This window comes from Stegostoma tigrinum, chromosome 7, assembly GCF_030684315.1.
Source record: "Stegostoma tigrinum isolate sSteTig4 chromosome 7, sSteTig4.hap1, whole genome shotgun sequence".
NCBI lineage: Eukaryota > Metazoa > Chordata > Chondrichthyes > Orectolobiformes > Stegostomatidae > Stegostoma > Stegostoma tigrinum.
In genome coordinates, this window is record NC_081360.1 from 53,301,398 (window position 1) to 53,314,550 (window position 13,153).

At 42.4% G+C, this 13,153-nt stretch overlaps 1 protein-coding gene across 1 annotated transcript in view; it reads left to right on the top strand.

The window, feature by feature from the left end:
- Positions 1-8,069, top strand: part of LOC125454002 (ropporin-1-like) — a 28,080-nt gene extending 20,011 nt beyond the window's left edge. Inside the window, exons 4-6 of the mRNA XM_059647651.1 lie at positions 529-690; positions 4,402-4,571; positions 7,838-8,069. Of these exons, the coding sequence (XP_059503634.1) occupies positions 529-690; positions 4,402-4,571; positions 7,838-8,069 (564 nt within the window). The remainder of the gene's footprint in view (positions 1-528; positions 691-4,401; positions 4,572-7,837) is intronic.
- The last annotated feature ends 5,084 nt before the right edge of the window (positions 8,070-13,153 follow it).

A 13,153-nucleotide genomic window follows, 5' to 3' on the forward strand; every position in this document is an offset into this window, starting at 1 on the left:
TGACACACATCCTGTGAATAAATAAAAAAAGCACATGAAGACATGGCACAGGTAAATGTTAAACGCGCTGCATGCACTTCACCTTGCAATTGGGGTTCTTCAAATAGGTGCAGGATATGCATAACCAAAAGCCTTCTATCTGTCATGGGCTGCAGGATATTCACTTTGAAGTCAACCTTGTAAGCTGATTTGGGTGGGCAAATTGATGCATAAGGTGTTCATAGGACCTCAACTGTCGGATGGAATAGATGGGAATAGGTGCAAAAGTGAGACCTTGTGGGGTGGAATTGGGCTGACACTTGGTGTCCAATAAACAGTTATAATACTTCATAAAACAATGTTGTTTGTTGTGATGTACCTGTCCTAAACACATGGTAAGGTGCTACATAAAATTATTTTTCCCCCTTTCCTTGCAATTCAATTGATTTATTCAGACCTCATTCGAATATTTTATTTCATAAAGTTTCCATTAGTCTTTCTGGTATACCAGCTGTAAAATTAATATCATTTTTCATCTCTTGCCTAAAGGTAAATGGAAGATTAATTGTACAATCAAAAGAGATTGAACAAAAATGGAATGATCTTGGTCTGCCACCGGACATTCTAAGACGCATAATGACTGTGGGTGGCTTTGGCGTGGAGATTGAATGGATGAAATTCTTTGCGTTGGGTTGCAGCATTCTTGATCCTGTAAGTATTCTTTAATTTATAATTTACTTTTAACTGTATGCTGCTAAATCCTAAATTATTGGCAATTGTTCACTAAGTTACATAAGAGCTATGTCAATTTACATAACTGGAATACAGAACACTTTGGGAAATGGAAATCCACCCACGATGTCAAAAAAATTCACATCTGGAGAAAACAAAAGATCTTGTCAAAGAAAGCATTACATATTAAGAATGGAGATAAAAGAAGGCTTCATAAGGGATTAGTCGAATTCTAGATCATGTATCTTTGACAATTAAATACAAAAGAAATGATTTAGTCCCTGAGACCAGTTCCACCATTCAATGAGATCATTTCTGGCCTAATTCCTGGGCTAAACTTTCAGGGTCCCTGATGTCAGGAATGGACTTTAGGGGTGGCCAGAAAAGTATTAGCACTATCAGGTATTTCAGTTTTCGGAAGTCAATCCTGGTACTGACAATGATCATCACAGCAGAAAAGATGCCCAACTCTCATCTTATTTCAGGCCAATTGAACATGTCATAAAATGTGTTTAGAGCATGCAGGACTGAAGTTCAATTTTTTAAAGTACTGATAAACTTACCGCACCATCAGAAAGTGACAATCTGAAGATGACAGGGAGAGTGAGAACTCAGCACCAGAACTTTGTAAAAAATTGGTACCAATCCCCATCCCCTGGCATCAGAGGGACAGCAGAGCAAGGGACAAAGTTGTCAGAGATAGTCAGGCAGTCACCTTTCCAGAATTATGGCTTCAGCTTCCAATGCAGACCCAGTCACCAGATTTTGGGACACATGGTGAAAAAGGGAAACTCCCTTCACAGGAAAAGCAAAACATCAGGCATCAAAGACAATGAGAGAGGAAAGAAGAGCAGGAACATAACAGAGGCCCAACTAACAATACTGGCTCTGCTACTGAGGAAGCAGCTATCCAGAGTTGACAGAGACACAATTTCTCAGAAGACTTTGACTCTCTGGGCAGACGTTCACAGGTATCTGTTTTTATGTCACAAACCTCACACAAGGCAGAAACTGACATCAGAACTTACCAGTGGCCATTAAATTCAATGTGGCTTTGAACTTTTACTTTACCTTCATCTAGGATCAGCTGTGGATCTTAGTGGTGTCTCTCTTGGAATGGAAAATGACAGCATCCTGTTGCTCACTGATGCCCTCTTTAATAGAGCTGATAGCACATCCATTTGTCAACAGGGACACCCTCAATGGATAGTGGATATCGGGTTTCTCCTCAATTGCTGGATTTCCCCCGATGCAGTGCATCATTTGTTTCATCCATGTAGCCACTAGGGATCTGAATGACTGCCCAGAGAAATTCAACCTCAAGAAGAGTTTCAATACCCTCAATGTCCAAGTGGTTTTGAATACAAGAGCCTTCTCAATGTATGTGCTTGCTTTATTCACAGTTGCTATGATCCTTTCATTCTCTGCCATGTAATCTACTTCAAATCTTAACTCTAATCCCCAAGATTCATGGAAGTATCCTAGGATATACAAAAAAATTCCTTGAAGAGATGGCCAGTGACAGGAGTACTGAACAAATGCAGTCTCCAAACAATCTTTGAAGAGTCAATAGGTTTCCAGAGATGTGCTTTGCCTTCCAATATTCTCTGAAAAAGGTCTGCTCTGGTCTACATGACAAGGAGAGAGGTATTGAAAGATACAGCTCATAGAGGGAGGGACAAGAGCTGAAGATAAGAGAGGATGAAGAATTGGAGGCAGAATAAGATAACATGGAATAGAGGACTATCTGTGCTGCAGGGTGAAATGACCTTCTCCTAAACCTCTCGAAAGCTGTTCTCCCTCCTCTCGATCAGATTTCCATTCAAATTGTCACTGAAACAAGGGTTTACCCTTCCTTGAGTGTCAGGCATCTGGCTCCCAGGAACCATTCCCACTTTCCTCTAGGCAGATTTTGATATAGATCACAGATCTTTCAATTAGGCCAACAAATAGCATCAATGACATCTACCTTTGGTGTCTAACGAGTTCCCCAATTCATCTGACCAGCCTCCATTCAAATCCCCATTGACTGTAGATGATGAGAAAATACATATCAATTAATTTCACAATTATCTTGTGAAAAACTGAACTTTAATCAATTTCCTACTGAAGGTGAGTTTCTGACCCCAAAACAAACCTCTTTCCTGTTCTCACCGTGGTGCAAAAATAATCAAATGCAAGCATCTACCTTTGTTGCATATTCCTTCATATCTCTAGATAATAAAAATCTATCAAGTTTTGAGAAGATTTGTAGCTCAGATTGAGGTTCTGGATGTGAGTTGCTCGCTGGGCTGGAAGGTTAGTTTTCAGACGTTTTGTCACCATTCTAGGTAACATCATCAGTGAGCCTCTGACGAAGCGCTGGTGTTATATCCCGCTTTCTGTTTATCTGTTTAGGTTTCCTTGGGTTGGTGATGTCATTTCCTGCATTGGTGATGTCATTTCCTGTTCTTTTTCTCAGAGGATGGTAGATTGGCTCCAAATCAATGTGTTTGTTGATGGAGTTCTGGTTGGAATGCCATGCTTCTAGGAATTCTCGTGCGTGTCTCTGTTTGGCTTGTCCTAGGATGGATGTGTTGTCCCAATCAAAGTGGTGTCCTTCCTCATGTGTATGTAAGGATACAAGTGATAGTGGGTCTTGTCGTTTTGTGGCTAGTTGATGTTCATGTATCCTGGTGGATAGCTTTCTGCGTGTTTGTCCAATGTAGTGTTTGTCACTGTTCTTGCAAGGTATTTTGTAGATGAACGTCATCTACAAAATACCTTGCAAGAACAGTGACAAACACTACATTGGACAAACACGCAGAAAGCTATCCACCAGGATACATGAACATCAACTAGCCACAAAACGACAAGACCCACTATCACTCGTATCCTTACATACACATGAGGAAGGACACCACTTTGATTGGGACAACACATCCATCCTAGGACAAGCCAAACAGAGTCACGCACGAGAATTCCTAGAAGCATGGCATTCCAACCAGAACTCCATCAACAAACACATTGATTTGGAGCCAATCTACCATCCTCTGAGAAAAAGAACAGGAAATGACATCACCAACGCAGGAAATGACATCACCAACCCAAGGAAACCTAAACAGATAAATAGAAAGCGGGACATAACACCAGCGCTTCATCGGAGGCTCACTGATGATGTTACCTAGAATGGTGACAAAACGTCTGATAACTAACCTTCCAGCCCAGCGACCAAACTCACATCCAAAAATCTATCAATTCAGATTTAGAATTTACAATTGATCTGTTGTCATTAACAGAACACAGTTCCAATCTTTGACTGCTTTTCATGGGTAGCAGTATTTCCTAATTTCATTTCTGAATATAAAAATAGTAACGGATTGATCTATACAAAACAATAATCAGGCTGTAGCTACAATATTATGCCCAGTTTAAGATCGTCTATTCACTAAATAATATTACAACTTGGAAAAATGCAATACAAACTTCTTAGGATTTAACCAGAAAGGGAAATATATTCATGATGAGAAAAATGAGTGAAAGTCTATTCAGTGTTCACTTAATTGCTGACAAGTAGGAGTTATTCCATAGGTGGCAAATTTGGAAATACATCGAAAAAGGAATTGTAAAGCCACAGTATTAGGGTTGATTTATGTTGGAATGTAATATAATCTGCCAGCAAATCACAAAGACTTCGCTTTTCATTGACAGAATATTACAAACGCCATGAAGTATGCCTTTGAAATTTTAAGCTCAAGTGAAGACGGTGGTCGAATCCCTTACACTACATTTAGATTCCTCTACAGTTACCTTGCCATGATAGATGGTGAAATTCATCGATCACAAATTGAGAAAATGCTGAACAACATTGAGCGGCAAGTGTAAGTACATTGTGCTTTGAATTACATAATTCAAAGTATTGAGTGAGATAGATGGCTACTCAGAAGGATTGCCTTTTTCTTTAAACCTCTTCATTGAATCACTGGTGATAAATTCAGATATCAGGTGAGTTGTAGAAGGCAGTAAGAGGAATGATTCAAATTTAGAAGATGCTTGATGTCAACAAAGGCACTCTTAGAACTACTTCTCTTTCAGATTAATTTAATTCATTCAGCTCTTTTAAAAGTGGAAAGACAAATAGCATAAAGAAACATGTGGGCCTCTGCTGAATAAAAAGGGCATGAGGATTTACAGTTGTGATATTCGTACATAGATTGATATCATCTTTAATTAATGACTGCTAGTTGCTGGAGACATAGCAGCAAAAATGAAGAAAGCCTTTTGACCTTGGATATCACAGTTAGAATGATCAATTAGTCTTTAAGAGTCAGATCAAAACAAAATAATTCTTGTTAAAGGTTTGTGGGTTTCACCACATAACTGCTTGACAAAAACACGGCATCAAGAATTATTTAAAATTCATGCATGTTTCCCTAGTAGACCCATTAGAAGGCCACTTAGTTGAGCCAGACAAGATTTTTCTTGCCAAATGGTAAGAGTGAAGATTGCAATCAACCATTTATTTTGATGCACTTGGTTTAGAACCATCCCTTCCTGTCATTGTGTGCTATATAGAACTGTTGTGGTTAATTTAACATTACACATCTATATGCACATAAATGTACAATGATTATAACATTCTCCTTTTGGAAGTAGCAAGTTACAGGAGTTAATAGATGTGCCAGGCGCAAGCGGGTTGAACAGAGCACAATGTTAAATTGCACCTAATGCTGATTTAGCAAGTCAGCTGCCAGTTTTGGGAGACAGTTTCTGTTATGTCCACTATTAATCTGTGCTAGGTGAACCTGTATAAAGCGGCTCTCACTTGTGCTATTTACAGGGATCACTATTCAATTGTGGTGAGGTGTCTGATTTTTTTTGAGTGTTAGTGCGAATACTAGTGTGCTAATACTTGAGTGCTATTGGAGAGCGTTATAGAAGTTTCTAGTTTCATGGCTACGTACTGCTGGATCCATTGAAGGAATTTGATGGATTTTAAAGCAGGAGGTATGGTTTCACTGTCAGTAAGAAGTATGCTTTTACCAGTAGGCATAATAGTTGCAGTCCCTCTTGTAGATGGTGTGTAGTGTGTAGAATAAGAAAGGTGTGTTCAGAGGAAGGAGTAGGAAGGGAGTTGTCACCTTCCAGTTCCAATAAAAAGAATACTTCTCCTACTTCCACATCAGGCAGTAGTAGAGTCTGAAGCGCCTATATTTTACCAAGGGAACAGTAATTAAAATGTGCGACATTTTGCAACCAAACCTGAAGGTGTACAGCAGGACAAGGAGGGTATACTTGTTAGCACAAAAACAATCGTGTCTTATTTTTTATATCTCAGGATCTTTAAAGATTGATGTAGGTAAAGGTCTAAAATCTCACAGATTCCCATGCATTACTGCATCAGGGAGATGAGACAGACCCTGTTCAGAAGGAGAGGAAATTCCATCACCTTAATTTCCTTTTACTAGAAGAAGACTGGCTGTATAACTTCTCAAATCTAGTGGAATCTGCTGCATTGCGGGATGCCACTGATTACCTGCACATGGCTCTGTGGGCTCAATGACCATACAGTTGGCATGCACCTTGCATAGAAGAGTCTATTTGTGAATGCCTACTATGTTTACGAATGCCTGTCATCCTGGTAGCAATCAAGACGCTTTCAGCTTTTTACTTGCCACCTCTCTTGGTGACCAGCTCACCACTGTGCTCACTGCCCCCCTTGCTGCTTGATCCTTTCCCCTTACTACCCCACTCTTCATCTGGCCTGGCACCTAACTTGGGGAGTAGGGCAGAGAATGAGGTATAGGGTAAGATAGTAAGGGGTCTTACGGAGACCTTCTCTAAGTCACCAAGCTTTGCAACTTATTTTAGGAGAACACAGCTATTATGTTAAAATAAGTTGAAACTCAAAATATGAAGCCATTGCACAAACCTTGCAGCCTCATTGGCAGTGGCATCACTGGCACAGTGGTTCATGGGCTGTGAGTGCCCGTTTGCAGTTGCAGTAGCAACAAGTACAATCTTTCCAGTAATACATATATAACAGAACCATACACCTTTATATATTCTCCTAATCATTGTCTTGTGGGTACATTTGCCTGTACACTTGTTAACTCAGTTGGCTGAACAGCTGGTTTGCAATGCTGAGAGATGCCAACAGCAGAAACACAGATTTCTGCACCTCTTTGACAACTTGAATTCCTGTTTAAGCACTGGTGTCCATGACCGTGTTAGCATTAGTTTTAGCCCGTAAGTCACCAAGAGGGACTAGTATAATAACAACCATGGATCTCATGACTTCAATCTGACCAATGAGATAGTGGTTGATTTCTGCTTGTGCTGCAAGGGAAGCTGAGGCATTGGGCACCAGATGTGGGACACACTCGGTCCAACTAATGATGTACACAAACTGTAGTAAATATGCGTTTCATACTATCAATTTTGTGGAAAATATCAATAAAATCAGACCATCCAAAATGTTTGCAAAAATTCTAATTATCTGTCCTCAGAAAACTGATAACTATATGTTACTGGCTAAGGTTGATAGGGAAAGTACTAGTATACCACACCTGCAAATTCGGAAAAGAAAAATGTATCCACAGGTATAGGAAGCCATGGTGAATATCCAACTTTCAACATAGAACAGTTTGCTAATTCCATGGGCAGGGTCAGTAGTATTGGAGTGTAAATATAATCAATCTGTCTGATGTCACAGATGTTCTACAACATAAGTATAGCTGGACCAACAAATGCAAGTCCAAAAGTGTGCCCTAACCTTGCATATGACATAATCCTCGGCATTAGTCAAACATCAGAGAAACAACAGGATCAAAACAGACTGGTCAAGAGACACTTGCAGAACTGAACATGAATGATGAATGGAATACTTCACTTTCTTCTAAATTAGTAGGGCTAAAATCTCAGCTGTGCTCTGTGGAGAGAAAAGTGAAAATCCAAGAGGAAAAGGCTGAACAACAAATTCAGAATTAATCCAAAAATGAGAATACCACCTCTGAGATGATGACATCTTTCGGGAATATCTCCACACAGTTCACCAAGATGATTGAAGAGCTGGAAGAGATAAAGGAAGCAAAATGAACTACAGCCTCTGTGTCATCAATCCAATGAGATACTTACTGTTTTACAGGGAGATCTGTAGCAAATCTCACAGAAAATGGGTCAGATTCAGCCAGACAAACTGCAGAAGCTTTGGCTTGAGCCGAAAAGCAATTCTTGGGAAAATATCAGATCTTCGAAAACAAATCATGATACACAACAAACAGCTTCAAATCATTTATGGGGCAGTCCTTTCAGAAATACTTGCCTGCTATGCTACTCTAGAACAACAACTTGGGCAAGACATAGAGGAAATCAAATAACCACTGAAGCAGAAATGGGAAGTTGTTGGGACTTCACTGAAACAAAAACAAAAATAAACTTGAAGAGGCTGAACAGTTTAAGATCAAATTATGAAAAAGAAAATATACTGGACCAAGAGGAGGCTAAAACATTGACAGAAGTGGAAGAATCCAGCGCAAATCCAGAAACTTCAAAATGAGCTGGAAGCTCTTAAGGAACAAAACTGTAAATGTCAAGAAGGTTTGTGAAATGACTCCACCAAGGCTAGAATACCTAATTACTAAGCCAGCCTTTATTTACATGTACATAGTACATGACACTGACCCTGTTAAATCAGAGCTGGCTCCTAGAGTGAGCAGAAACCCAACCCCAGGGGGTCCCAGCTATGCCTGCCTCTTTGTAGGTTACGTGGAACAGTCACTCTTCCGCACCTACACAGGCCCCAAACCCCACCTCTTCCTCCGGTACATTGATGACTGTATCGGCGCCGCCTCTTGCTCCCCAGAGGAGCTCGAACAGTTCATCCACTTCACCAACACCTTCCACCCCAACCTTCAGTTCACCTGGGCCATCTCCAGCACATCCCTCAGCTTCCTGGATCTCTCAGTCTCCATTCTCAGGCAACCAGCTTGTAACTGATGTCCATTTCAAGCCCACCGACTCCCACAGCTACCTAGAATACGCCTCCTCCCACCCACCCTCCTGCAAAAATTCCATCCCCTATTCCCAATTCCTCCGCCTCCGCCACATCTGCTCCCACGATAAGGCATTCCACTCCCGCACATCCCAGATGTCCAAGTTCTTCAAGGACCGCAACTTTCCCCCCACAGTGATCGAGCACGCCCTTGAATGCGTCTCCCGTATTTCCCGCAACACATCCCTCACACCCCGCCCCCGCCACAACTGCCCAAAGAGGATCCCCCTCGTTCTCACACACCACCCCACCAACCTCCGGATACAATGCATCATCCTCCGACACTTCCGCCATCTACAATCCGACCCCACCACCCAAGACATTTTTCCATCCCCACCCCTGTCTGCTTTCCGGAGAGACCACTCTCTCTGTGACTCTCTTGTTCGCTCCACACTGCCCTCCAACCCCACCACACCCGGCACCTTCCCCTGCAACCGCAGGAAATGCTACACTTGCCCCCACACCTCCTCCCTCACCCCTATCCCAGGCCCCAAGATGACATTCCACATTAAGCAGAGGTTCACCTGCACATCTGCCAATGTGGTATACTGCATCCACTGTACCCGGTGTGGCTTCCTCTACACTGGGGAAACCAAGCGGAGGCTTGGGGACCGCTTTGCAGAACACCTCCGCTTGGTTCGCAACAAACAACTGCACCTCCCAGTCGCAAACCATTTCCACTCCCCCTCCCATTCTTTAGATGACATGTCCATCATGGGCCTTCTGCAGTGCCACAATGATGCCACCCGAAGGTTGCAGGAACAGCAACTCATATTCCACTTGGGAACCCTGCAGCCTAATAGTATCAATGTGGACTTCACCAGCGTCAAAATCTCCCCTTCCCCCACCGCATCCCTAAACCAGCCCAGTTCGTCCCCTCCCCTCACTGCATCCCAAAACCAGTCCAACCTGTCTCTGCCTCCCTAACCTGTTCTTCCTTTCACCCATCCCTTCCTCCCACCCCAAGCCGCACCCCCATCTCCTACCTACTAACCTCATCCCACCTCCTTGACCTGTCCGTCTTCCCTGGACTGACCTATCCCCTCCCTACCTCCCCACCTATACTCTCTCCACCTATCTTCTTTTCTCTCCATCTTTGGTCCGCCTCCCCCTCTCTCCCTATTTATTCCAGAACCCTCACCCCATCCCCCTCTCTGATGAAGGGTCTAGGCCCGAAACGTCAGCTTTTGTGCTCCTGAGATGCTGCTGGGCCTGCTGTGTTCATCCAGCCTCACATTTTATTATCTTGGATTCTCCAGCATCTGCAGTTCCCATTATCTCAGAAACCCAACCGTCCTGTTTATATCTGTCAGCCAGGACTCCCTGATTAACAGCCCCAATCAGGGCACTCATATTGAATGAGAATCACTTGGCTGACCTTGTTCCAACAGTTATGTTCTTCTAAGTCCTGGAATTTAGGCCCATTCCTTGTCCTGAAGCTTCTATACAGTTTTGTGCCTAGTCCAGTTCCAATGACTTTGCCTCATATGCAGACAGTGTGTACCAGACTGTAGCCTACCTCTTGTGCCCAGAGCTCTTGTCTGGAATTCATCAAGGCTGTGATATCCGCCAGGGCAATTTTGTCCTCAGAGATTTCTTTGATGCTAGGTGGCGTGGTGAACCCATGGATTCTGATTGCCTTGCCAGATGTTCTGAGGGGCCGGGCATGTTTTGCTCCTGTCCTGTTTGCAAAGTTACAGTTTTCACGTGGTCTACATAGTTTTCAGGTCTGCCTATCCTTGGAAAATTATGTACATTCACAGGACATGACCTTGCACCAACTATGCCTCTTACCCATGCAGGGCCATCCCTGTGATTTCAATACCCAACTTCATCCTCTGAAGTAAACTGTCTCTCTCATGTAGAGAAGTCTTGTGTCTGACATTGGAGTTCCTGATGCTATTTTCACTCTCCCCCACCCCAGGTTTGCAAAGGTCAGTTTTAATCTGTGCAGAGTATTCTCCCCATTAGCAATTCTGCTGATTCTAGCCTTGTAGTTGTACGAGAGAATGTCCGAAAAACAAATAGGAACTGGGACAGTTTGGTAACAAATGACACTCTAGTTGCTTCTTTAAGCCTGCCTTCAAAGTTTGGACTGCTCTTTCTGCCAGACCATTGGACAATGGATGGTATGAAGCTGTCCTTACATGCCAAATGCCATTCAACTTTAGGAAATACTTAAATTCTCTGCTGGTAAATGATGATTTGTTATATATGATCAACTCTGAGTGTCTGTGTATTGCAAAAAATGCTCGCAACTGTTCAGTCATCATCCCCATGTTTAATGAATGAACTCTGTGCATGTCCAACTACTTTGAAAAGACATCCACAAGGACTAAAAACACAGATCCCATGAAAGGATTTGGTTAATCAATATGTAACCGAGTCGAAGATTGACCCGGCTTTTCCTACAAATGTGGGGCAGCTTCTAGCGGTCCTTGTAGCCACTCTGGGCACTGCCATAGAACAGACTGTTCTGGTGTGTGGCACCACTGGTGGTGTTTCAGCCAGTTGGAGGTTGCTTAAGTCACCCGAATCTACCACTTGGCCTCCTGGATGATTTTCCAACTTGTAATTGTACGCACCTGGAATGAGAGTTCACTGAATTTGGCCTGAAGCTATGGGTAGCACTGCCTTGTCCTCCTTAAGTTGACCTAGTAGAGCTTTGTGGTCCATTACTATTACAAATTTACATCTGTAAAGGTCTTGGTGGAATTTTCTCACACCAAATATGACTGCCAAATGTTCCTTTGCTTTCTATGTGTTTTTTAATTCTGCATCAGCCAAGGTACGGGAAGCGTTTGCTATCAGGCGTTCCTGTCTGCCGGGCCACTAGTGAGCCAACACCAACCCAATACTGTAGGGGAAGTCATCACATGTCAGGACCACATCTTGTTTGGGACCATAGCGTGCCAATACTTAAGTTGATGATTGCTGCTTCTTCACTTCCCTAAAGGCTACATCTTAGCTATGAGAACATTTCCAAGGCTGGCCTTTTCTCATTAGCAGATGTAAGGGTACCAGGATAGAAGCTAGGTTACTTGTAAATTTTCCATACTAATTCACCAAGCCAAGGAAATACTTGAGCTCCAGCTCAAACATGGGAGTCGGGGCACCTGTGATCACTCTCAACCTTATTTTCCAACGGGTGTAAGCCAGTCTTATCAACTCTGTAGCCCAAGTAAGTCACTTGGAGTGCCTTGTTCACACATTTTTCCCTTCTAAGGTGTGCACCCACTACGGAGAAACTTTTAAGGACAATGTCCAAGTTCGCTAAATGATTTTTACTGGTATTACTGGTTATTAGCAGGTCATCCAGATAAATGGTGATCTGGTGTAGACCTTGCAAAATGTTCTCCATCATCTGCTAGAAAGTGGCACAGGATGATGATACTTCAAAAGGCAGTCTCATACATTGGTACAAACCCTTATGGGTATTAATTGTAATATACTTCTATGAATCCTCAGATAATTGCAATTGCAGGTATGCATGGCTCATGTCCAGCTTTGTGAAGGACAGCACCCCATACACCAGTTTTGTTTATAAGTGCACTGTATGAGGGATTACATACTTATCCAGCTGCAAAAAGTGGTTTACCATTTGTTTGAAATCCCCAGAAAGGCAAACTGACCCATCAAGCTTCCCAATCAGTATGACAAGTGCTGTTCATTCTGCAAACTGGAGTGGTTTGATGATTCCTTCTCTTTCCTTCTGAATTCTGCAGCTACTTTTGCATGTAAGGCAAATAGCACTAGGCATGCCTTTCAGAGTCATAGAATTGCTTCTTGCTCAATATTTAAGGTGACCTTCCCTGCTTTGATCATCACTTAAACCTTCCTGAAAAGCATCCAAGTATTTAATTAGGACTTCATTCAGACGGATATTTTGTAAAATAAAAATGTTAAGACAATCTAGATAAATTTTTCTCAACCAATTTCACCCCACCTAATTTGGGCCTGAGTCTTTTACTACAATCAGTGATAACTGAACCAGCTGCTTCTCATAAGAGACTCAAACTGAAATTGTACACTTAAATCTGTAGGGGTTCCTGGTATTGGTTCTCAGCCTGGCCAAGGTCTTATGCAAACTCAAGGTCTAGAGTCCAGAGCAAATTTTGGTAAAGAATAGTTCTGCTAGCACTGATACAGCCATGCTGGTATTGACCTGGGTGAAAATTTAACCCGACTTTTATTTGATTGGTTTTGATTTGGATGTTGCTAAGCAATATAACTGTTTCAAACCAGCTGTAGATGGACCTTCTAAGCTTTGCAGTCTCCTGGATACTGGCCTATGAGTACCCTTACGCAATTCAAGTCTAGTGGGGCTAAGTCCTGACAAAAGGATTCTGGCACGAAACATTGACTTTCCTGCACCTCGGATACTGTCTGACATGCTGTGTTTTTCCAGCT